Raw genomic sequence first — 24,318 nt, forward strand, 5'->3', positions numbered from 1 at the left:
TGTGTTTATTCTGAAGTAGGATAATCATAACTAAGTTTTGTTGTTTGTGTTTTTTAGATGGTGTCAGCTTATTGGGTGCCTTTATTTTGGAGTTATCGCCCGGAAGTGTCACCGTTTTTCAAATAAACTTTGTGTTATTGTAATTGTTGTGCAGTAATATCTCCTTTTATAAAAACAACTATATGATATTATCAATGTTAGCGTTGCATTAATAACCATTTATATTTAAACTGAGTGTTTGAAGTGGAACCAATGTAGACTTTTATTTATTATTAGTGATGGATGGATGCTTTTATTCTCTACAGGAAGTGCAGATACACGTTTAGGGTGTAAGCGACAGAGCGCGAGGTATGTTTATTCTGAAGTAGGATCATCAAAACTATTTTGAAAGCAAGTTTTATTGTTGTTTTTTGTGTGTGTGTTGGTGTCAGTTTATTGGGTGCTTTTATTTTGGAGCTATCGCCCGGAAGTGCCACCGTCTTTGCCGTCCGGCTGCTGTGGAGGTCTGAACGCGGAAGCTAACGGCACAGAAACGCTGTTATTAGAATAATAATTCGGAGTCATGTCTTTCCAGATGAAAGACAAAGACGCGTACCAGAGACTGAACTACCTGTACCAGGTAAACGACGAGGTCATCGGTGTCGTGACGCCAACGGCCGCAGCGGTCACGTGGCCCAACGCGCGAGCTACTTTGGCTAACTAGACGTGTCATGATGATTATTTTTTTTAATCTCTTTTACAGGCCGCGCACTGCGTCTTATCCCAAAACCCGGAGAACGTGGAGCTGGCTCGGTTCTACTGCTTCACGCAGAAGACCATCGCGAGACGTTTAGTCCTCAGACAGTAAGCTGGTCTTTTTAATACCCAGCTTTTATTTTGAAGTTCACGGGACACATGTTCCGGTTTTCATAATTACCAAAAGATTTAATTGAAACAGATGTGCGCATGTTTGTTTTACGTCAACAAATAAACAATCCAACTGTACACAAGTATTTACTCAAGTGCTGTATTCGATCTTGAGGTACTTTATTGTATTTATAAATATATGTATATTTACTTCATTTATCTGATAACTTTAATTACTTTGAAAATGTAGGTTATTAACACAGAATATAAATAATAAATAAATTAAGCATTGTTAGATAGATAGATTAAACCAGGCAATATTTACATTTATTAAAATCGGTTCCACTAAAATGCATCAATAAAAAAAAAAAGAATACATTAGTGTAACATATATTAATCTTAAATTGGCCACTCTGCATAATATGTACTTTTATTTTTGCTTCCTCAAATAAATGTAGTGTTTATGCATCAAGTTACTACAAGGAACTTCAACTTTGTTGTTTCTGGCGCCCCCTGTGGACGAAAGAGGTAGTGCATCCAAGCGCCAGTCTGCCCCTCTCGGTCCTGGTTCTGGTTCTTCTGTTGCCCCCCTTCCCTCCAGCAATAGGGGAACCTGTATGATTTAATCAGATTTCACCATTAAGAATAACTATACCTCTCTGATGGTCTTGTTTACTGATGGAGGTCCTTTAGAGGACCAGGACTAAACCCTTAACTGGTTCAGAACCAGTTAAGGGTTCCTCACAGTAACGTTAAGCCAACAACAACAACAACAACGCACAGTAACGCTGTTTGGTGGATTTTATTGCAGAGACCCGTCGGTGAAGCGAACGCTGTGTAAGAAGTGCTGCTCGCTGCTCGTCCCCGGTGTCACCGCGTCAACCAGACAGCGAAGTAAGTCTTCTTTTACGGTGAGAGAGTTCCACGGCGTTAGAAAGTGTATTAAAAATATATATGTTTTGAAAATAAGTTGTACACGAGCAACAATTATTTATTTTGAGCAAACCAAAATCTGTTCTGCATGCACATTTATTTTTTCTCGTGTATAATTTCAACATTTTGTCGGGTATATTTAAATAAGACACGGACCTTCTTTGTGTTGTTTATTCATTTCTTTAAAGGAAAGAAGCACAAGGCCCGCTTCACTGTGGTCCGCTGCCTCAGCTGTGGGCAGAGCAAGACGCTGCTGAATGACCCGGATCACCGTCTGTGGGTGGACCGGCCCGAGGCTCAGCAGCAGCAGCAACCCCAGCAACAACAACAACAACAACAACAGAAGCAGAAGCAACACCAGAAGCAGCCAGGTGACAAAATGACTTAAAGGGAGAACGTTTGGTCCGAGAGGTCGAACCCATAACGGGTTTTCAAAGGTTTATTGTGACCATAATGATAATCCGGCCGCCGTGTTTCTACCGAAGCCCGGAAGGGACAAACCAACCGGCTTCCACATCCGACACACTGCACCTTTTTTATTAAGTCGATCTGCAGTGCATTTATTTAAAACAAAAAATATATCGACTAAATAAACGTATAGAGGCTTAGCATCAATAAAAAATAAACAACGACAGTCGACAGATTAATCACATTAACCGCTAATCGCTTGTCTTTTTTCTTTGTTCTTCTTTTTCAGATCCTTCCGTTAAAAAACAACCGAAAGATAAAAAGCGCGACAGGTCGGCGGCGTCTTCCAAACCCGAAGACGCTCAAGGCTCCGCCGCCACGTAGCGTGAAATACGAAGGACAGGTACTTTTCTTTCCTTTTTTTTTTATTTAAAGAAAAGTGTTTATGTTACACTTCTCCACGCTCTTGTAGTGTTTTCTTTTATACATTTAATACGCCTTAAACGGCCTCCTGTGAGATCGTTTTCAGAATCAGTAAAAGCTTCTAATACGCCCCTAAAACTTCTACGCTGATGACGTGTTGTTATATAATTACCATTACGATGCATTCAAGATCCCTTCAGTAAAAATGAGCATTAGGCGACGGTGAATTGTAACGTGAATGAAAACTGTTGTTTGATGGAGATGTTTTTTACATGAATATAAAATAGTTGTAAATCATGACCGCGTCGATTTTTATTTTATTTTTATTTTTAACGCACAGTGGTTCTGAAGGCTGAACGTTGTCACGGTGTGAAGGCGTGCGACACATTTAAAGTGAGGAAGTGTTGTTGTTGTTGTTGTTGTTGTTGTCTTTTCTCCAAAAGTAGAACTTCCTCGATGTTAATGATTTTATTGAAAAGAAGAAGAATATTTAACATTTTCTGTACAGTAAACATCTCTTGACCATTCGTTCTCGGGTACTTTTTCCCTTTTTTAAAAGGTTGATTTAAAAAAAAAAAGGAAAATTATAATACAAAAACGAGCGTAGTTTCCGTTCACATTTTCTTCTTCGCCTCTCCTTTGTCCCCCTTCGGCCCTCGAACGCGCATCTTCTGAAAATACAGAAGGTTCCTGGAGAAGATCTTCGGGATGTGTCCCGTGTACAGGAGGACGGACAGAACCGCACCTGGGGGGGGGGGAAAATACAGAAATTCACTGTAAAACGGTCGTTTTTGAGAGGATCCGACGCGAGTCGTTAATGTTTTCTGTTGTAACTCTGACCTGTGAGGGAGCCCAGCCAGTAGACCGCCGCGTACTCCCAGAAGGTGAATCCAGGGCAGTGGAAGGTGAGGCCGTAGGATAAGGAGGGGTTCATGTGGGCGGAGGTGAAGCCTTTGGCTGCAGGAGAGAAAAAGAATCGACAAATACATTTAAAACTCTTTGTTACGCGGATTAAAGATGCTTTTTAAAGAAAGTGGAAGCTGAGGAACGCATGCATGATGGGGCGTTCAAGGGACTTGTAGTTTAGTGTAACAACTGAACTCAGATTATACTCTATTTCTACGAAACCGTCTCCTCTGCACACATTTTTACTACGTTTACAGTATTTTAATGATATTCTTTATTCGTTATTTTCCTGCACGCGTTTTCTCATATTAACGAGCGCAAAGTGTGTTCTGTGTATGAGAGGATTTTTTTTAAATTTGATAATAAAGCCAGGATCCCCCTGGATCTTACCGATGTGGGACAGGAAGGTGAGCAGGACGGCGATCAGCGGCACGCGGATCAGAGCGGACCGGCGCTGCAGGTTCAGGAGGACCAGGTGAAAGACCAGCGTGCAGAAGCACTCGGTGATGAAGCCCTGCAGCGGAGAGACCAGCAGAGACGTGCTGCACTCGCTCCACATCAGGGTTTTGATCATGTGCATGTCCGTCAGCTCCAGGCTCCAGTAGTACGCGGCCACGTGGAGTGCCAGGTGGGCCCCGAGGAACTGGGCCGCCACGGCGAGGACGGTGTGCAGGACGCTGGCCTCCAGCTGCAGCAACTTCAGCACGGCCAGCGCGGGGTTCCCCGTCGCGCCGCCGCAGACGGCGCCGTGCGCCAGCAGCACCGCGAACAGCACGGTCAGGGTCACGTCGGAGCCCAGGCCCACGGCCCACTCGCCCACCTCCACGATGGTCTGCACCTCCAGGCGGCACGCCACCAGCGCGAAGGAGGACGCGAACTCCAGGACGAAGCCGAGCCGCGGCCACTTCTTGAGGAGCGCTCGGACCGCGGCGGCGAAAAGGAGGACCGCCGCGAAGTATCCCAGAGAAGCGTTCAGCCCAGACATGGCTCAGGTGTGTCGTTTTTTTTAAATGAATGAACGAGGGTCCGAGCCGACGGCTGGGCTGGCCGTTCGGCAACGTGGCACACGCACAGACGCGTTGCTTATCAGAGACGCGGCAGGTTTTTTATCCCACCAGCCACCTGCCAAAGTACACATGGACCACGGCACGAGGTCAGGTCAAGAAGTCGGCCTTCAGTCGGTGGCGTTCATGTATCATTAGATCACCCCCACCCCACCCTGCCAAAGGGTACTCGTCCATTGCACACAACCGTTTTGCAAGCAGGTGTCAATTTTTTTGAACGGAGCCGTTGTGCAGCATTTTACTTTTGATACTTTAACCTTTTAAAAAAACGTCTTGTTTTTTTAGGCCTCTGCTCGAAATACCCAAACTAAAAAAGGTGCATCTCCTCCAACACCAGAGCTATTTGAATATTTGTTGTGTTATAATAAAAGTAAACACTTGTGAGAATACTTCAGATGTGTAAATATCAGCCTGTACACAGGCACACAGCACCAATTTAAAAGAGTTACAGGTTCACTTTTTATTCGCTTTTACTCGCTACTTATTATGATTATACCTTTGGAATGATGCAGCTGAAGGGTTTAGCATAATAGCACAATGTCTGAACAGTATCTCTGCAAAGTTTGACTTTGAAAAAGTGAAACGGAACAAAATTAGAGCCTCGTTAGTAAAGACAGTTTAAACGAGGTCTCCAAAATGGGCACATAGGTCACCATATATATATATATATATATATATATATATATATATATATAAAATCTCCCTTTTTATATTACTAATGGGGTTAAATACATGCAAATACACGTCCTAGCTTTTTCTGCTAGGACGTAGCTACGCGTCGCTAGTGAGCTGACTTAAGGCGAATTATAAATATGATACTTGAGTTCTTATTTTAGTTTTGTGTGAGTTGTGTTTGGAGCATTTGAAAACGGCTTACTAATTACTGTAGCTCATGTTGTGCTTGACGTGAAACATCGTTATATTATTTTGGTTTGACCTCAACCCCACCTGAATCCCAAAAGAGTACATTTAACTTGTACTGGAGTGTGATGTGTGTGTGTGTGTCTGTCTGTGTGTGTGTGTCTGTCTGTGTGTGTGTGTCCCTGTTCCTCCGTTATTTGTCTTCAGAAAAACAGAATCTTCACAATCACATTTGGCTTTGTTATGACTCATCTGAGTGTCTAACGGTATTGGAGGGAGACTCCGTCTGACAATAAGTCCTCGTTGTATCCTTGGCTTTAAACTCTCTTAAATTAGAGAATTACATTTTATTCAGAGACTTGTTCATATGATGAGATATTCAACGTACAGTCTCTTTGTTTGTTTTTAAATGTAAAGGTAAAGTTCGCCCAAGCTACTTGATAACATTATTTGTTTCCTCATATTTTTCAAAAAAACACATCTTTAGTAGATTTGCTGAGATTGTATTATATGTTTTAAAAAGTGTGTGGGGGGGGGGGGGGTTTCGGACCTATGTTGCATTCAATTAAATCAGTTATTTTAAGATTAGAGAGTTTCCTTTTTAGATTATACAAACGTTTTACCTTGCAAAGCATGTTCTCAAGAAATTAGATATACATTGTAAAATGTTTGCAACTACACATTTAGAGTCTGTGCCCTTTTTTTTCTGTCTTTTTTTAATCTCTGGGGTTTCAAACATTTATGTACATGTGCAATTGTTGAATAAAGATATATATATATATTGTTTAAAGTCTAAACTTTCTCTGATAAATCCTTCTAAAGTAAGACATATATATATATAAAAGTTACTAGCATGATTTTTCACTTTACGGCGAACAGTGCGGTCTGCGCATGCGCGTGGTCGTGTATCAGCCGGGGTACGTGTGTGCGGGTCTGCGCATGCGCGTGGTCGTGTAACAGCCGGGGTACGTGTGTGCGGGTCTGCGCATGCGCGTGGTCGTGTATCAGCCGGGGTACGTGTGCGCGGGTCTGCGCATGCGCCGGAGAGTGTGTGGCGGCGGCGCAGCGAGCCGGCGGAGCGACGATGGCAGAGGAAGAGCCGCGCAGAGGCGAGTGAGGACTCGGCGGGGATGGCGGACAAACCTCTGCCGCTGTTCGTGAAGCTGTTCGCCGCAGGATTTTACGGCGTGAGCTCGTTCCTCATCGTGGTGGTGAACAAGAGCGTCCTCACCAACTACAGGTGACGTGCGTGTGTGTGTGTGTTCCCGTTTTAACGGTTTAACTAACCCCGGAGCTACCGCGTTAGCTCAGACCCGGAGCGCGTGGGCTTCGCGGACTGTGGGATAAACCGGTGTTGCCGTGGAGTTATCTACGTGGTTGGACGTTACAGTGTGTTCCGTTCACGCGCAGTGGGACTAACGGGGACTCTCAACTCTTTGCTTTCACAGGTTCCCTTCGTCGATATGTGTCGGCATCGGACAAGTGAGTTAAATGCGACTTTTATTTTTACAGACTCCCTGAAAGCAGGCAGAGAAAGTCATGTGTGTGTGTGTGTGTGTGCGCGTGTGTGTGTGCGCGTGTAGATGCTGGCCACAGTGGTCGTGCTGTGGGTGGGCAAGGCTTCGAGGGTGATCAGCTTCCCTGACTGTGATGAGAGCATACCTCGCAAGGTGAGACCCATCAATACAAAGACTTCCCATTCACCGTGAGCAGCATTTTATTATGCATTTGTTTATATTCATGTATATTTACTTGTTGTTGTTGTTGTTTACAGACGTTTCCTCTGCCGCTCCTCTATGTGGGGAATCAAATCACCGGTCTGCTGGGAACCAAACGGCTGAAGTGAGTCTCTAAAAAGAGGTTAAAGTTCTTTTTTTTAAATTTTGTTTTCCGTCCGGTTGGAAATTCTTCTGTCAGCCGAGCGCTGATAAACACAGAGTGCGTTAAAGGGACATGAATAACCCGTTTATGGTCTGTACGCCAGCTCCATAAAAGGGTTTATTCATGTCCGTGTGTGCACACGTCACCGTACGAGACTCAACACTCACTTTTTTTTTTTTAATTAAAAAAATGAAAGAAAGTGTCGCCCCACCTCAATTTTTAAATATGGTTGAATCACAGTTTTGAGTATTTAGGATATTTCCCTTTTTCTTGTTTTTTTGTTCTTTCTCAATTAAAATCGACTTTATGATGTTGACGCTGTTTTTCGGGGGTTTCGCCCTTTTTGCGGTCCCTGTTTTTCCTCATGTTAAAAATGTGCCACCGAGGGCCAAGAATTGGTTCCCGAGAGAATTAAAATCAATCGACTCGATCCCGTCTTCCTGAACAATTTTGTGTTTTTGTTTTGGACATCCAGGCTGCCGTACTTCACGAGTTTAAAAAAAAAAAAAAAAAAAAGGTGACCCGTGTCTGTTGATGTTCGGCCTAATTAAACGTGTCCTCTTCCACCAGCCTGCCGATGTTCACCGTCCTCCGGAGGTTCTCCATCTTGTTCACGATGCTGGCCGAGGTTCTCCTGCTCAAGTAAGACGACGCGCGTAACGGAGAACCCTTTTTTTTAAAAACTGTGTGGGACACCGAAGCCCCGCCTCCTTTTTTTGTGTGCCAGGTAGTGTTTCATTGCTGTCTTCTTGACCTTTTGGCAGGAAGAAGTTCTCCCGGCCCGTCCAGCTGACGGTATTTACAATGATCCTCGGGGCGTTCATAGCCGCCAGGTGAGTCCCGCTCCATCCAGGTGTCTCTGCCGTCACTACAAAGGGCCGGCCTGAGTGATGTTGTGTTCAGGGTCACGACAACGCGCGTGTTCTCTTGAGACGCCGCGGGCTAAAGTTCCCCTTCGCCGCGCTGCTTTCTAACCGCTCTCTCTCGTCTCCGCTCCGCAGCGCCGACTTGTCGTTCGACCTCCAAGGCTACGTGGTCATCCTCCTGAACGACGTGCTGACCGCGGCCAACGGGGCCTACGTCAAACAAAAATTGGACGCCAAGGTACGCACCGGTGTTTCACTCCCCCCTCCTCTCTTTTTTTTGGGGTGATGAATAGTAACCGTTGTCGGGGGGGGGGGCCCACTGTGCTGTTTTTGGCATCGAGCTCGAACGTCGGCGGCCGTGGGGAACCCGAAGCGGTCCCTCTGGCGTCCGGCTTAAAGGTTCTCTGTGTTCACAAGCACCACCAACTGGTTCTCCTCCTATCACGGCCTATATCCGTCTATCTCGGAGGGATTCCAGCACCCGTTCCAGAAGGAGCTCGTAGCTCTCGCGTTACATCCCAATTTTAGTCTGCAGAGCACCGTCTGCTAATGTGTCACGAGACAGAGACGTGCTGTGTGTGTGTGTGTGTGTGTGTGTGTGTGTGTGTGTGTGTGTGTGTGTGTGTTGTGTGTGTGTGTGTGTGTAGTGTGTGTGTGTGTGTGTGTGTGATATTATTGTGAGGAGGTGAAAGATGGAGACGGGCGGTGCTGCGTGACATCTGTACGGCCGCTTACTGAGGATGCGTGGGGAGATTTTAGTGAATAACTCTCTCCTGTTCCGTCGCTCCTTCCTCATCTGTTTTCTACCTTTTTAAAAAAAAAAGTATTTATTTTTTCCTCACAGGAGTGGGGAAATATGGATTGCTGTATTACAACGCATTGTTTATGATCATTCCCACCGTGCTGTTGGCGCACGTGACCGGAGACATGCAGAAGGTGAGTCGTCTTTTTTTTCTTCAAGCTTCATTTCCCTGAAACATCCTAAACCCACGGGACGGTTTGTGGGTTCAACCGTCATTAAAACCATTAAAAACCATCAGTTACTCACTGGGTTTAATCCCAAATTAAAGTGTGTGTGTGTGTGCACTGTGTGTGTGTGTGTGTGTGTAAACATGGGCTGTTAGTCCGTCATTGTTGGCAGAGACCTTCTGGTTGGCCCAGCTGGGGCCCGGCAGCCAGAAAAGGCACAAAGCTGCTATTGTGCACCAAGTGGAGTTATTGCAGCAGCACCCACAGCCTCCTTTTGACTGGAAACCCTCTGACTTCTACCTTTTTATATATATATATATATATATATATATATATATTTTAAAGCTTTTAGAGACCGTGTTGAATTTGTAATGTTAATGTCAGTGAATTTTCCATTGAATGCCAGACACGCCCACGAGGACGCACTTAAACTGAAAGGTTTTTAAGTACATAATTGCCATACTCGTCTACTCTTTAAAAAGAAAAAATATTTTATATATATTTGTATTTATTTTTTATTTTTAATATATATTTAAATATATATTTTTTAATATATATTTATTTTATATATATATAATTTTTTATTTATTTATATATATATATTTAAGAGTATGTGAAAACACTCAATATATATTATATATATGTATTTTATATATATATATATATAATTTTTTATTTATTTATATATATATATATTTAAGAGTATGTGAAAACACAAAGAAAAAATAATATATTTACATATATATATTCATGTGTTCTGCTTCTTCTCAGGCGGTGGAGTACGATGGCTGGTCAGATATGTTCTTCCTCGCCCTCTTCATCCTCTCTTGCATCATGGGGTAAGAAAACAAGCCCGAGCTTATTTTTTTTTATGACGTTTTTTTTACGCACGCGCGAACATCTGGATCACATCGGACACATCGGGGGGGGGGGGGGTCTAGATTCCTTCTTGTGAGTAACAGCGCGGTTGTGTTGCAGGTTCGTTCTGATGTATTCCACCGTGCTCTGCACTCAATACAACTCGGCGCTGACGACGACCATCGTGGGCTGCATCAAGGTACGCGGGGCGGTGACCAACGAGCAGGAAGGAACCCTTTAATGGGTTTTAACCCCCGGGTTCTTTTGTCCGCAGAACGTTCTGGTGACGTACATCGGGATGGTGTTCAGCGGAGACTACATCTTCTCTTGGACCAACTTCATCGGTCTGAATATCAGGTAGGAAGATTCAGGCCTGAATCTCTCAGATGATTGTTTTTTTGGGGTTATTTATTTATTTTTTTTGCTATGGAAGCTCATTTTCTGAACAATGTAGTAATAAAAAAGTGAGAAAACTATTTCCAAATAATGACTTGAGACACTTGTACAACTCAAAGTTTTAAGGTTTCCGGATATTTTCATAGTAACTTGATATTATGAGTGGTTCTCATTATTTCTGTAATATTAGTCATTTTGTGACAGTTTCTACTTATTCTGAGTAGTTTCTATTATTTTTGACAGACACCAAGTCATTATTTTGAGATACTAACTCAATATTTTTGACACATTTCTTTATACATTTTTTTTTTTTAAGAACAGTTCTTGATATTTTGAGATGCCAAGTCGTTATTTAGATAAAATCACGTCCTTATCCTCATTATCATAACGGGGCAAAGTCAACATTGTTCATATTTCTGTGTGTGTGTGTGTGTGTGTGTGGTGTGTGGTGTGTGTGTGTGTGTGTGTGTGTGTGTGTGTTGCAGCATTGCAGGCAGCCTGGTTTACTCCTACATCACCCTCACAGAGGAGCAGTCCATCAAAGCGAGCGAGAACACCAAGCTGGACATCAAGGGCAAGGTGGTCGTCTGAGATGCACTGGACTTTACGCTGACGACACCATTTTTAGTACTACTTTTATTCATTAAGTATTATTTTTGGGGAAACTTTCTTTCTCGGAGGCTGAGCCGTCACCCTGAATCCCCTCCAGAGGGATTGTGGGTTGTTTTTAATTAAAAAAAGGTATTTTAATACGTGTGAGCATCGCGAAGAAGGGGAAACAATAATATTGATGTGACATTGACTGAACATAATGTTTCCTGAACGCGGGAGCGAACAGCTGGAAATATCCGTTATTTAAAGGGGAAGTTCGGACCGTTTGAAGGTGTGTTTTTTTTTTTTTTTACCAATGGAGTCTGGTGGCTTTGAAGAGGGCTCAGATAACGGCTTCTCGCCGCTGGTTAAAGAGGAGATATTCTAAATATAACTTATCCTGATCCTTTTCATGAGTCTAAAACACTTTCACTTTGCTCCGTCTGCTGTCGTATGAAAAACACTCTTCAAAACATCCGAACTGTCCCTTTTAAGAAGCGGAATCGTGGTTATTTTAAAGGCACAATCCTTATTTTTACTTCGTTTTATTGCCCTTTTTTTCCTGTTTTGCTGTTTACAAGGAATGTACCTTTTTTTCGATGCCTTCGCAGTGAGCTGCACTGACGCTGTCGTTGTCCGTCGTGGTTTCAGGCTGGAGATACTTTTCTTTATTTTTTTGCGCGTACACTGTTTTAAAAAGCTCGTGATCCTCGTCCTTCAAAAACAACCAAAGCGGACGGAGGCCGTCGAGGATTGTGGCTTTAAATAAATAAAGGTTCACATTTTGCTCCCTCGGTATTACATTAGAGTTTATTATTATTATTATTAGAGTTTGTTGGGCCGTCGCTGGTTCTTTAAATGCAGAATTAACTAAACCGGACTTCTGGTTTGGGATTTTTAAACGAGGGTCCGTTCTGTCTTTTTATTTTTTTGGGAGTTTCTTGACAATGTTATCGCTACTTTTACCGAGGTCGCACCCACAGACTCCCGTTACCTTCATTGTTGAGATTATTGTATTCTGGAGGGTACGTTTCAGGTTTTTATTTTTAATTATTACAAGAGACGCATTTTTCTAAAACTTTTTAAATAGTCGGGTACGATATTTTTTGAATTTTTTTTTTACATTTTTATCTACTACTTTTTTATATTTATTATAGACTTAATATTCATGTTGTAGGTGGAGTTTTGCTGATCGCATCTTTAAAACACAGTGACGATGGATTTGTAGCTGAAACACGATGGTGTATTTTTACATGAAAAAGAAAAAAAACCTTTTATTGACACGATGCATTCATTTTGGATTTGTTGTTGAGGTTGTGATTATAAAAATACTATTTTATTCAATCTCCATGTCGTGTCTGATTTTGAGTCTTATTCAAATGAGTGATTCTATTATTTTTGCAACTGTTTATTTATGTTTAGACGGTCAGTCGGTCCTGGATCAGTTCTTAAACTGAGGCTGTAGAGCACACACTGATATCTGATGGATCTGTTTTAAAAACCTGTGTGTGTAAAATGATATTTTTACTTTTTAAAAGTATTCTGAAAAATACTTTTTTCCACCCAAATCTCCTTTTTTACTTCCCTTCACTCACAGCGCCCTCTAGCGGCGGCCTGGTGACACTGTCACCCTTTTGTGTGAATATATTCAAACCTGCATTATTTTGACATTTAATACATTTCCAACATGCTAAATCTTTTAAAACATTAAAGTACACTTTACGTCAAAATACTATTGGCTAAAAGTCCAAATGTCAACCTAAAAGATATTCAAATATAAATGCGTCTCAGCATCTTTACTGAGCAGATAAAATAAGGCTTGATCTGAACAAATATTACAAATTAATTCTCAAATGGGGAGAAGCTGAAGCACAATATTTAAAAAACATGTTTTAATACAACCCCTCCCAAACAACAAACAAAAACAGACGGTGCACGTCACAACATCTTCGACACCCATAATTTAAAATGCATTAAGACACAAGAGCATAAATACCCTTAAAATCACACGGCACCGCTTTCGTGTCAAATGATTTGCATTCGATTTTTTAGTATACATTTTTTCGACTGGCCGTGCTCACAATAAAAATGGTCTCTGGCGATCGGAACAAACGGAAGGAAAAACAAATAAATACTCAGCGGCCTCTTCTCTGATTTCTTATAAATGCCGTTCATAAAAAAAGCTCAGACAACCAGAGAGAGAGAGAACTAAATATATATATATATATATATATTTGGCTCTTTTGAATCTTTAAAGATCTGATGTTCGGTTGCACGTTTTAAAAACAGGTCACACCGGTGCGATTAGTGAGTGGGCCCGATCTTCATTTCATACCGTCGTCGTCGTCGGCGATGACAAAACAAGCCGCCGCTTCCCAGGCGAGGCAAAGCATTTTAAAAACTGCACCCGGACGGGACGAGCAGCTCACCGCCGGCTCCCTTTTTTATTTGCATTAAAAAAATAATTGATCTAATTTCCTGCTGTCGCAACCTACGTAGTTTTTCAACGTCCCTCGTTGTTCCAGGTTCCTCGTATCTACCGAGCCGCCGCCTGCAGCCTCACCAGGTGAAAGGTGAGGCGTGAGTCATCGCTAAATAATGAATCCTCAATGCACGCCGAGGGCTTTGTGATCTCACAACTAACAGAGACTTTAAAGTATTAAATATATATATATACCGGGTTCGATTATTTTTAACATTTCATGCCTAAGAAGAGGTCACGATGACGTTCTCCTCGGCGGCTCACAGCCGGCGGAGGTTCTCCGCCATGTAGCAGAGGCTGTAGCCGTTGCAGCCGACGCAGCAGAGGTTGCAGAGCGAGGACAGCAGCCGGTAGAGCCGCAGCCGGCCGCTCAGCCGCCGGTACTTGGCGTCCGTGTCGCACAGCTTGGCGTACGCCTCGCGGTTCGACGACAGCCCGATGTCCTGGCCCAGGCCGCACGCCTGCTCCACCAGGTGCATGTCGGCCATGATCTCTGACGTCATCTGGCCGAACCACTGGGCGTTGACGGCCGCCACCGACACCGAGACGAAGAAGATGAAGATCTGGAGGAGGAGAGGAGAGGAGAGGAGAGGAGAGGATAGGAGGGGAGGGGAGGGGAGAGGAGAGGAGGAGAGAGGAGAGGAGAGGAGGAGAGAGGAGAGGAGAGGATAGGAGGGGAGGGGAGGGGAGGGGAGAGGAGAGGAGGAGAGAGGAGAGGAGAGGAGTCACGGGAAAGTTTTAAAAGGTGTTTATTTTAATTTTAACGCAAGGGTGAGAAAAACAAACACACACACAGACACAGACAGACAGACATAGACACACACACAGACACACACACACAGACATAGACACACACACAGTAACAGACACACACACACAGTAACAGACACACACAGACAGACAGACAGACAGACAGTAACAGACACACACAGACAGACAGACACACAGACAGACAGTAACAGACACACACACACACAGACATAGACACACACACAGTAACAGACACACACAGACAGACAGACAGACAGACATAGACACACACACAGTAACAGACACACACACACAGTAACAGACACACACACAGACAGACATAGACACACACACACACACACACACACACACACACACCTGAAAGGCTTCTCTGTCGTCCAGCGTGTCGCTGGGGTGATACACGGCGTAGATGGTGAGGTTGAAGAAGGCGCAGGCTGAACCCAGGTGGAGGTAAAACGGGACGAGGCGACTCTGGATGAACCCGTAGGTGTGTCGGTTCAGGTGGTTGTCCATCACGAAGCCTGAGCAAGAAACACAACAACAACAACAACCCGTTTATTACACCGTTACTGTGCGGTCGCTTAGTTATTACACTGTGTGTGTGTGTGTGTGTGTGTGTGTGCGTGTACTAACTTGAAATGAAGGTGACCCAGAATCTGCATTCCCCAGTAGGTGGCGAGCCAGCAGCAGCTGCAGCCGCCTTCACTGTGACCGTGGGCTCCTCGTCAGTGGACATGTCGTCTCCTCGGCGGCCTCCTCACTTCCTTTCCTCGGTGATCCACCCCGGAGCCTTCTGCGAACACAGCACGGGCGTGACGACGTGAAGGAAGCGAGCTGCACGTGCAGGTATGCTGAAAACTTGGTGAAACGCATCCACGCCTTATTTTTTTAAATATAAAAACTAGCTGCACCACTAACCCCCCCCCCCCCCCTGATAAGCCCACTGACCAACAGGTGACCCGGTGCGCCCTGCGCGGCCTCCAAGGCTCCGAGTAAAGATTTGTGTTTTTAAAAGGAGCTAAATGTCAAAGTGTGCAGGTTAAAAACAACCAAACTAGACAAGTAGTTACCACCTGGGGGGGGAAACCGAAAGCAACAACAAGTCTTCAAAGTCACCTTCGAGGAAAACAAACCGTTTCCTGCGCCGTTAACGTCCTTTAACGTCACCGACGAGCTGCCGGAGTCAACTTAACTTCTCAAAAAGAGGCCGAACGAGTCGGAGCAGCTCGACTCCGGTGAATCTGGAGGAGGGTGCGCGCGCAGTCGTGCGACAACCCGAGCGCGAGGGCAGTTCAGACTCGCTGGTTAAAGCGCACGCGCCCGCTGAGCCGTGAACGAAACAAACCTTAAAAAGAACCGGTTCACTTGAAAAGAACCGGTTCATTTGAAAAGAACCGGGTCGCTTAAAAAGAACCGGTTCACTTGAAAAGAACCGGGTTACTTGAAGAGAACCGGTTCACTTAAAAAGAACCGGGTCACTTGAAAAGAACCGGGTCACTTGAAGAGAACCAGTTCACTTAAAAAGAACCGGGTCACTTGAAAAGAACCGGGTCACTTGAAGAGAACCGGGTCACTTAAAAAGAACCGGTTCACTTGAAAAGAACCGGGTCACTTGAAAATAACCTGTTCACTTGAAAAGAACCGGGTTACTTGAAAAGAACCGGGTCACTTGAAGAGAACCGGGTCACTTGGAAAATAACCTGTTCACTTGAAAAGAATCGGGTTACTTGAAGAGAACCGGTTCACTTGAAAAGAACCGGGTCACTTGAAAATAACCTGTTCACTTGAAAAGAACCGGGTCACTTGAAAAGAACCGGGTCACTTGAAGAGAACCGGGTCACTTGAAAAGAACCGGGTCACTTGAAAATAACCTGTTCACTTTAAAAGAACCGGGTTACTTAAAAAGAACGGTTCACTTGAAAAGAACCAGTTCACTTGAAAAGAACCGGTTCACTTGAAAAGAACCGGTTCACTTAAAAAGAACTGGGTCACTTGAAAATAACCTGTTCACTTGAAAAGAACCGGGTTACTTCAAAATAACCAGTTCACTTTAAAAGAACCGGGTTACTTAAAAAGAACGGTTCACTTGAAAAGAACCAGTTCACTTGAAAAGAACCGGGTTACTTAAAAAGAACTGTTCACTTGAAAACAACGGTTCACTTAAAAAGAACCAGTTCACTTGAAAAGAACCGGGTCACTTAAAAAGAACGGTTTACTTAAAAAGAACGGTTTACTTAAAAAGAACGGTTTAGTTAAAAAGAACGGTTTAATTAAAAAGAACCAAGTCACTTAAAAAGAACCAAGTCACTTAAAAAGAACCAAAAGAACCAAGTCACTTCAAAAGAACCAAGTCACTTAAAAAGAACGGTTTACTTAAAAAGAACCGGGTCACTTGAAAAGAACCGGTTCACTTAAAAAGAACCGGTTCACTTAAAAAGAACCTGTTCACTTAAAAAGAACGGTTCACTTAAAAAGAACCTGTTCACTTAAAAAGAACCGGTTCACTTAAAAAGAACCAAGTCACTTAAAAAGAACGGTTCACTTAAAAAGAACCGGGTCACTTGAAAAGAACCGGTTTACTAAAAATAAGAACCGGTTCACTCGTCACTATTTGGAAGTGAAGACAAGTTTAATGAGGGGAGGGGCTATTGTTTACTTAAATAACTTAAACCAAAGAACACTTAGTGAGATAACTCTTTTTAAATTTGATGTCATATGGTTTTGTGACTTTATATGAAGTTGTATAGTTTAACTTTTTAAGGCTCACGGTGATGTTTCTGCTGCTATGAAGTCATAACTTATTGATTTGTCATACGATTCTTTTTTTCGGACTTATTTTAAGATGCTATAATATGTTTGTACCTTTTTTATCACATATTCCTATATGCTCTGACTTATCTATGACTTTATGACGTAATAAACTATGACTTACTATGACGTAGTAAACTATGACTTATCTATGACTTTTTCATCTGTGTGGGAAGTATTCAGTGATGCCCTTTGGGAGGCCATCGATGGTCTCACCACAGAAGTAATAGTACTACCTGTAGTAGTCATATTTCCACTCGATAGGTATTAATATTTATTATAGATATTTACAGTACTTGCCTGTCTCTTTAAGACCTCCCTCCTGAAGAAAGTACTAGAAGCAACCTACATTTGATTGGCTTGTTGAATCACATGAATAATGAATAAGTATCTAGATTAAATGACTACATGTGGAAAAATGATCGTGACTATCAATATCTCTGATGTGTCCGGCGCATGAACAAAACATTTTGGATATGAAGGCGTCGTATCATAAACCACAAAGCCATTGACCAACTTTAAAATGGGCCCAGGGTGTATGTGTCTTTAAAAACACTCAAATACTTCATTTTCATTTTTTCTGTACCAATTTATGGTGGAAGACAACGACTCAAAATATAATGGGACATTGGTCAGAAAGGCTCTCGGTGGCTCAACTTTTCTCTTTTAATGTCTTCTCCGCTGAGTCAATGACACATAAATGCATTTAACTGAACTCATGAACTCCTGGTCTTTAACAAGCTTGTGTGTTTGAGCAACACTTCTGCAAATGTTCAAAACGTTCTGCACATTGAAAACATGAAATTACATTCTCTAACTGTAGATATATACACATATCTATATATATATATATATAGATATGTATATATATAAATAAAATAACCATTTAGAGTTTTAAAGTGAACCGTTCCTTTTGTTGCTAAGGGAACAAACCTGAAGATGATGGACGTAGATCCAGCGGTGTGATGGTGAAGGTTCTTCCTCGCGGCTCCATCATCAGTCGGCCGAGGAAGAGGAAGAGGAGTGGAGCTGGTCCCGAGGCCTCGGTTTCAGACTACAGAAGGCCGACTACAGGAAAGAAGAAGAAAGACAAGAAACACAGTCACACTTTAACTTCGCCGTGACTGCTGAGACCAATATCCACGGTATTTTATTTTGAACTATCTGCACGTTTTCTACGTGTGCTGTGAACCGAATGTGCAGACCAGACTACTGGACAACAGACTGCTCCATCATTGGAGGCCGGAACAGTTGGCTGAGGTGCATGCTGGGATATACGGGTACGGTAATGTATGAATATGAAAGAAGAAAAAGTAGTTCATGAGTGGCAGAAAAGGTAAAATACTGCAGTAAAAAAAAGAAGCATGACAGAGAATAACAACATTACTGATCATGTTGTCAAGTTACCCGATTAGTGCTTCATTAAAATATAGATGGGAGACGCATGAGTGCAATGTGAAAAAAAGTGCATGCCAAGCAGTTGTAAAATAAAGACAAATCAGACAACGTATGAGCCAATTAGGTGATTTAAATATATTCCAAAAAGTAGAAACATGAATGGTAAGAAAATACTGGCATGTTTTGTGATATTGTATTGCTTGAACACAGTATCGGTGTATGTATGTATATCTGTATGTGTGCGTATCACTGTGCATTTGTATTGCTTAATTCATTTACCTATACAATTGTGAAAAGCAATTTTATTTTATTTCTTTATTGGTACAGACAAATATACAACAAGTAGTGTTCTGATGCTAAATGTCGCTTGTACTGTGATCACATTACAAACTAAAGAAACTTGTAAGATGTTATGCATATGTCGGTGTATTCTTTAATTTACAATGGCGTTTTTCCGAATATTAGATTGTGTCGTTAATCCCATTATATCGCTTAGTATTAGATCATGACTGTGTAGCTAATCGTAAACATGTGCTTACTCATCGATGACCAAAAAATCAATCGCCAGAAGAAGAAAAAAGAAAACAGTTAAGGCTAACGCACCACGCCGCGGTCGCATGACTTCGACGTCACAACCACTGCAGACCAGTAGAACGTGATGACGTCTTGCGCACCGGACACACTTATTTACTGCCTTTTTATAAAGACTTTATAAAAATAAATAATTCACGTTTTATTTCCGACAATAAAACTTGAATATCTCTTCAGCTCGTGTTGACCACAGACTTTATTTCTAAAGTTAACCAAAGGGACATTTAAAAAAAAATATATATATATATATATATACAAATGACCGGAAGTACAACCAAAAAAAGAAAGTGTTTTATAACTCATTCCAGCGGTGCTTTTAAAACACGTGTTTAAACCTTAATGTATATTTTTTATTTAAACGTTTAAGCCCATCTGTGATTTTACTACAGCTGAAGGACCAGAACAACATTGTGGACGCACCTCCAAAAAAAAAAAAAAAGCCCAAACTCGCCGGACTCATTTTCGTTGTTTTTTGTATCCGTTTTTATTTGCACCCCGGCGTCAGTTGGACGTCCATTTAACTCGGATCAGTCGCGTGCGTCACTGACCTCACCAACGGTTCGCTTCCACTTCGCTCCTGTGATAACGGCGACAAAATAACGGTCTATAACGGGTTCCCCGGAGCCAGAATACACGCCGGCTTCTCCTCCGGCCATCAAGCTGTGTTCTTTTTTTCTTATTGGTGGATTGCGTTCGTAATTTCCGCCATTTTAAAGCAGGCGGGGGTCCTTTTGACCGGAAGTAGATCGAGAGTATAAATTCAGGCGGCATCCCCCCTCCCATTCTTTTCCGTTATTCGCTGCGTTAGACTCCTGCTCGCTGAAATCACGCATCACCATGTCGGACGAAGGGAAACTGTTCGTCGGAGGCCTGAGCTTCGACACCAACGAGGACACGCTCGCCGAGGCCTTCGGCAAGTTCGGCGCCATCGAGAAAGTCGACGTGATCCGGGACCGGGAGTCCGGTAACTCTCGCGGCTTCGGCTTCGTGAAATTCGAGAACGTGGAGGACGCCAAAGACGCGCAGGAGGGCATGCACGGCAAGACCCTGGACGGCCGCGCCATCCGCGTGGACGAGGCTGGGAAGGGCGGAGGCGCCCGAGGAGGCTTCGGCGGTAGAGACTCCCGAGGAGGCGGCGGAGGAAGAGGAGGATATGGAAGAGGCGGCGGCGGCGGCTACAACAGCGATAGGAGCTACGGCGACCGAGGCTTCCAGTCCGAGGGGCGGTATGGCGGCGGCGGAGGCCGAGGAGGCGGTGGACGCGACAGCCGCGGCGGCGGTGGTTACTAAAACGGGCCTCAGTGCACCCTGCGTGGACTTTTCAACGCTCCTAGAAGAAGAAAAAAAAGATGATGATTTAAAAAAAAAAAAAAAAAAAAGGAGCTTAATGTCAAAGTCTGCAGGCTAAAAACAAACAAACTGTGCAGAATTATTTACCACATGGGGAAACCGAAAGCAACAGCAAGTCTTCAAAGTCGCCTTCGCAGAATACGAACAGTTTCTTGCGCCGTTAATGTCCGTTAACGTCACCGACTAGCTGCTAAAGTCATTTTTAAGGGTTGAGTCTCTCGAAAGGGAGACCGAACGAGTCGGAACAACTCGACTCGCAGACGGGGAGTGAATCCGGAGTACTGGACTTTTCATGACTAACTATCGTTACTAGTCCATCGTTCCACGAGGTGTCGCTTTGTCTTTTGTCTTTCTGTCTCCTCTTTGTCTTGCAGGAGCCCAGTAGTTTTCATGGGCCAGTCCTTAACATCAATACATGCTCACTGACTGATTTTTGATTTGCACATTTGTTCTGTTCTTTGTTTTGGAAATAAATATGCTTTATGACTTTTCAACTCGTCTGGTTTCAAATTTCTGTTTGTAGCTTTACGCGCCGCGGCTATATTACACGAGCGGTGGTTTCTTGTCTGTGGGGGCGCGCCCCTCTAGTGGGCCACAGCGGTATTACAGGTGTGGGGGCACGGGGCAATGCAGATGTTTTTTTTTAAATTAGTATTTTTAATTTCAAGAACTTTATTGATGACTTTACATATTACAAAGGTATTTTTTTTAAAAAATACACTGGCTTCTAATTTATAAACACGCCGTAAAAGCCCCCCCCCAGCTTTTGTGTAAATGTCAGGTTGCGCATGCGCGACGGCCGAGATTCTTCCCTACAAAACAAAGCTTGTGAATGGCCGAATCGAGCCTGCAGCCACGTTTTAAAAAGAGCCGCTAATACTGATGAACCGTGATGGCTCACACATAAATGTACTATTTTAGTTGTGTACAGGCTGCATGTTATTTTGAACAGATATGCAGTGTTAAACTCTTTGTTGCCAAGTATTGAAATTGTTTAGTTTAGTCGTTCAGTGCAAAACGGGTTAATTGCAGCCACAATAAGCAATGTTATTGACGAATAGTTATTTTGCACACAACTGTTTGCATTGTTCTAACAAAGTGATTTTGCACATTTTATTTGTTTTTGTTTGATGGGGTGATCTGGTTTCTATTAAAGAGTCACATCATGTTATTTCAATAACAATTCAGCATGGAATATTATTCTTCCTGTCTTTTCCTAACATGTATTATCCTTCCCATCTTTCCTCGACCCTGTGACGTTTTTTTCCTCAGGTCGAGAAAAAGTGGTTGAATTGTATGCGAATAAATTCCCTCTAAATTATAGTGACCCAGCTTTTATAAAAATTATACATTCATTATCTTAGCATCACCATCTTTTATCAATAAATGACAATTTAAACCATTCGGCAGAGCGTGTGCCAGTCAGAAAAACAATACGTGTGAAATTATTTCAGTATATATACACTGGAATAACCTTAAATGTGTCATATAAAACAATGTAAATTGTTAATTTGACTGATTTAATGATGTTGCTAGTGGACGTTTACAGCTGAACGTGCCCAAACCGAGCAGGAGAGACGGTCCAATCAGGTTGAGGTTCAATCAACACTTTATTTCAACAAATACAGAGTCGCTCAGAATGCCTGCTGAATAGTTAAAGAGGACATTAAATGCAAAAAGACTTGTGTTGTGTTGTTGGGGCAGGACATGCTCTATTAAAGGGGACATCACATATTCATTTTAGGGGTTTTACTTGTATTTTGGGCTTCTATTAGAACATATTTAAATGCTTTAATGTTCATAGAACACATTATTTTCTGTGATGGGGTGGGTTAGGGTTAACCCCTTTCCAAAAGGTACAGCTCTCAAGACGCTCAGATGGGGGAGATGTATTTTTAATGTGCCTACATTTGATTGGCTGGTTCAATCACATGTTCTCTGATCTCAGCAGCCCATAAAAACAGCTGGTTGTCTCATAAACTCATAAACTCCTGGTCTTTAATAAGCGTGTGTGTTCGAGCAACACTTCTCTAAATGTTCAAAACTTTCTGCACATTGAAAACATAAAAATAACTTTCTCCAACTGTAGATGTATAAATATATAAAATAACCGTTTAGAGTACAAACATGACGGTCACTCCCTCCGCCACCGGTGCTTCTCGTGGGACCACGAGGAGGAAGTCGCTGTCCGGCCTTCTCGTCGCCGTGGAGACGGAACATCGGCCGACTCTGTAAACGTAAGTAACATGGAGCACCTCTTGGACCACAGTTGAGCCTTCATGGAGGACTTCTCAGGGAGAGGGGGCGTCCTGATGATGATCTTTGAAAACAAAAGGATTAAAAAACAACCGCGTCAACCGTCATCATTTTTTGGGGCCTGTTGTCGGTCCACAGGTCGGGGGACTCCAGTATGAGACTCTGTTACCATGGTAACACTAGAGAGTGGGCTAAGTTTAAGTTTGGACATCATTCAAAACATAGTAAAGACGGCTCTTATCAACACAAAGTGCTTATTGGAAAATATAAAAACACGTTTTCTAAAAAATCAGGCGAACAAACAAACACTCATCTGTTCACAAAAAATATTTTAGCCCGCTTACGTGTTGTTGCTGCACAGCTCACGGTCACCGGTCACGTGACGCAGCGCGGGATCACTGAATAAAGAGTTCACAGTTGAATTCATATCGAGAGCTGCTCACATTGGTGAAAAGAAGACACAATGCTTTATTGTTATTGAAATAACTTTTGTGCTTTCTCAAATAATAGAATAAAGAAAATGTGCAATCGCTTTCAAGTAAACCAGATTGCTCCATCAAACCAAAATCAATTGCAATCACTTTGTTAGAACAATGCAAATTGTGCTAAAAATAAGTAATATTTGACAAATAAATTGCTTATTGTGGCTGCAATTAACCTGTTTTGCACTGAATGTCTGTTCAAGATAATAACAATAAAGTGCAACCTGTGGAAAAACTAAACTAAACAAAGTTCAAATATTTGGCAATAAAGAGCTTTACTGAGTTTTGCACTGCATATCTTTTCAAAACAACAACAACAACGACGTGCAGCCTGTGCAAAACTAAATGTGCAGGTATGTGTGAGCCATCAAGTTTTATCATTATTATTAGTGGCTGCAATGAGCCGGCTTTCCACTACAAATCGCGCCCCACAGTTTGGGAACCACTGCTTTAAAGTGGCCGTGGATGCAGTTTCTTCCCCCACGGCTCCTCCATCGTACGGCAGGGCGGTCGGCCCTTCTTTTCAGGCCTGAACAGCTGTCTGAGGTGCATGCTGGGAGTGGAGGTATCAATGGTATCAAATATTTTATATTGAATTTTTTTTTAAGAAGAACTTTATATATGTGTAACTTTTTACTAAAGAGAAGACATGAGAGGGGCGATACTAGCGCGGCCAAACGGTGGGATTATTTTTCCCCATTGACTTTCATTGTGAAAAATATTTTATGTGATTTAACTTCCAAATGTGCTCACTTGAAAAGCCCTTATTTAAATCATTAGGCCTTAAAGGTTAGTTATTTTGCCCGAGAACAGTATTACAGCAGTAAAATAAATAAGTGAGTCAGTAAAAGTATAACGCATAAGAACCATTTCTCTGCACGTTTGTGATATAAAGACTAATTAGACAACATATGAAGAAGTAGAAACATGAATGGTAAGAAAATATTGATTGAACACTGTATCGGTATGTGTGCGTATCACCGTGCGTTCATATTGCTTAATTTGTTAAATTTGAATTGTGAAAGCACTTTTATTAGTCAAATATACCATATACGTGGCAGTAGATTTTCTTTTTAGCCCATTATTTTTGCCTTGTATTATATCATATTTAATCTATATGATCTAATCTAATACAAGGCAAAAATAATGGGATAAAAAAAAAACTATTATTTGGAAAA

General features: G+C 42.5%; 5 protein-coding genes across 9 annotated transcripts; 3 read left to right on the forward strand and 2 right to left on the reverse strand.

Annotated features, from left to right (window-relative positions):
* Positions 1 to 470: 470 nt before the first annotated feature.
* rpp21 (ribonuclease P 21 subunit) lies at positions 471 to 4,025 on the forward strand. Of its 2 annotated transcripts, XM_034531400.1 has the most exons (6): positions 471 to 619; positions 743 to 843; positions 1,658 to 1,740; positions 1,968 to 2,150; positions 2,477 to 2,590; positions 3,920 to 4,025. In XM_034531400.1, exons 1-5 carry the CDS (start codon positions 563 to 565, stop codon positions 2,569 to 2,571), a joined length of 519 nt encoding a protein of 172 aa, XP_034387291.1. In that variant the 5' UTR covers positions 471 to 562; the 3' UTR covers positions 2,572 to 2,590; positions 3,920 to 4,025. The 2 variants fall into 2 exon arrangements, with proteins under 2 accessions (XP_034387291.1, XP_034387290.1); XM_034531399.1 differs by lacking the exon at positions 3,920 to 4,025 and having other exon boundaries at positions 2,477 to 3,137.
* aqp12 (aquaporin 12) lies at positions 1,259 to 4,902 on the reverse strand. Its single transcript, XM_034531398.1, has 4 exons — positions 3,907 to 4,902; positions 3,451 to 3,567; positions 3,229 to 3,355; positions 1,259 to 1,459 (listed from the first exon to the last, which is right to left on the reverse strand). The coding sequence occupies exons 1-4, from the start codon at positions 4,499 to 4,501 to the stop codon at positions 1,315 to 1,317; spliced, it is 984 nt and encodes a 327-aa protein (XP_034387289.1). The 5' UTR covers positions 4,502 to 4,902; the 3' UTR covers positions 1,259 to 1,314.
* A 1,550-nt stretch (positions 4,903 to 6,452) lies between these two features.
* LOC117729199 (UDP-N-acetylglucosamine/UDP-glucose/GDP-mannose transporter-like) lies at positions 6,453 to 12,352 on the forward strand. Its single transcript, XM_034530045.1, has 12 exons — positions 6,453 to 6,681; positions 6,890 to 6,923; positions 7,025 to 7,111; positions 7,216 to 7,283; positions 7,893 to 7,964; positions 8,087 to 8,155; positions 8,324 to 8,430; positions 9,036 to 9,124; positions 9,929 to 9,996; positions 10,136 to 10,214; positions 10,290 to 10,372; positions 10,897 to 12,352. The coding sequence occupies exons 1-12, from the start codon at positions 6,572 to 6,574 to the stop codon at positions 11,000 to 11,002; spliced, it is 972 nt and encodes a 323-aa protein (XP_034385936.1). The 5' UTR covers positions 6,453 to 6,571; the 3' UTR covers positions 11,003 to 12,352.
* A 527-nt stretch (positions 12,353 to 12,879) lies between these two features.
* si:ch211-121a2.4 (transmembrane protein 205) lies at positions 12,880 to 19,715 on the reverse strand. Of its 4 annotated transcripts, none has more exons than XM_034530041.1 (5): positions 19,601 to 19,715; positions 17,997 to 18,131; positions 14,889 to 15,048; positions 14,613 to 14,776; positions 12,880 to 14,047 (listed from the first exon to the last, which is right to left on the reverse strand). In XM_034530041.1, exons 3-5 carry the CDS (start codon positions 14,989 to 14,991, stop codon positions 13,745 to 13,747), a joined length of 570 nt encoding a protein of 189 aa, XP_034385932.1. In that variant the 5' UTR covers positions 14,992 to 15,048; positions 17,997 to 18,131; positions 19,601 to 19,715; the 3' UTR covers positions 12,880 to 13,744. The 4 variants fall into 4 exon arrangements, with proteins under 4 accessions (XP_034385932.1, XP_034385933.1, XP_034385934.1 ...); XM_034530042.1 differs by lacking the exon at positions 19,601 to 19,715 and adding an exon at positions 19,065 to 19,110; XM_034530043.1 differs by lacking the exon at positions 19,601 to 19,715 and adding an exon at positions 19,001 to 19,107 and having other exon boundaries at positions 14,889 to 15,045.
* Positions 19,538 to 20,896, forward strand: LOC117729197 (cold-inducible RNA-binding protein A-like). The gene has a single exon (XM_034530044.1). The coding sequence runs from the start codon at positions 19,890 to 19,892 to the stop codon at positions 20,340 to 20,342; it is 453 nt and encodes a 150-aa protein (XP_034385935.1). The 5' UTR covers positions 19,538 to 19,889; the 3' UTR covers positions 20,343 to 20,896.
* The last annotated feature ends 3,422 nt before the right edge of the window (positions 20,897 to 24,318 follow it).

The sequence above is a fragment of the Cyclopterus lumpus genome, chromosome 4 (assembly GCF_009769545.1).
Source record: "Cyclopterus lumpus isolate fCycLum1 chromosome 4, fCycLum1.pri, whole genome shotgun sequence".
Taxonomy (NCBI): domain Eukaryota; kingdom Metazoa; phylum Chordata; class Actinopteri; order Perciformes; family Cyclopteridae; genus Cyclopterus; species Cyclopterus lumpus.

Excerpts from the sequence above, each read along its gene's own strand:
- rpp21 (XM_034531400.1), top strand. The coding sequence starts at position 563 with ATGTCTTTCCAGATGAAAGACAAAGACGCGTACCAGAGACTGAACTAC. Across the intron at positions 620-742 it reads GACTGAACTACCTGTACCAG|GCCGCGCACTGCGTCTTATC; the intron begins GTAAACGACGAG and ends TCTCTTTTACAG. Across the intron at positions 844-1,657 it reads AGACGTTTAGTCCTCAGACA|AGACCCGTCGGTGAAGCGAA; the intron begins GTAAGCTGGTCT and ends ATTTTATTGCAG.
- aqp12 (XM_034531398.1), bottom strand. The coding sequence starts at position 4,501 with ATGTCTGGGCTGAACGCTTCTCTGGGATACTTCGCGGCGGTCCTCCTT. Across the intron at positions 3,356-3,450 it reads CTGGCTGGGCTCCCTCACAG|GTGCGGTTCTGTCCGTCCTC; the intron begins GTCAGAGTTACA and ends CCCCCCCCCCAG. Across the intron at positions 1,460-3,228 it reads GGAGAGGCGAAGAAGAAAAT|GTTCCCCTATTGCTGGAGGG; the intron begins GTGAACGGAAAC and ends TAAATCATACAG.
- LOC117729199 (XM_034530045.1), top strand. The coding sequence starts at position 6,572 with ATGGCGGACAAACCTCTGCCGCTGTTCGTGAAGCTGTTCGCCGCAGGA. Across the intron at positions 7,112-7,215 it reads ATGAGAGCATACCTCGCAAG|ACGTTTCCTCTGCCGCTCCT; the intron begins GTGAGACCCATC and ends TGTTGTTTACAG. Across the intron at positions 10,215-10,289 it reads CCATCGTGGGCTGCATCAAG|AACGTTCTGGTGACGTACAT; the intron begins GTACGCGGGGCG and ends TTTTGTCCGCAG.
- si:ch211-121a2.4 (XM_034530041.1), bottom strand. The coding sequence starts at position 14,991 with ATGTCCACTGACGAGGAGCCCACGGTCACAGTGAAGGCGGCTGCAGCT. Across the intron at positions 14,777-14,888 it reads CTGGGTCACCTTCATTTCAA|GCTTCGTGATGGACAACCAC; the intron begins GTTAGTACACGC and ends TTTCTTGCTCAG. Across the intron at positions 14,048-14,612 it reads ACGACAGAGAAGCCTTTCAG|ATCTTCATCTTCTTCGTCTC; the intron begins GTGTGTGTGTGT and ends CTCCTCCTCCAG.
- LOC117729197 (XM_034530044.1), top strand. The coding sequence starts at position 19,890 with ATGTCGGACGAAGGGAAACTGTTCGTCGGAGGCCTGAGCTTCGACACC.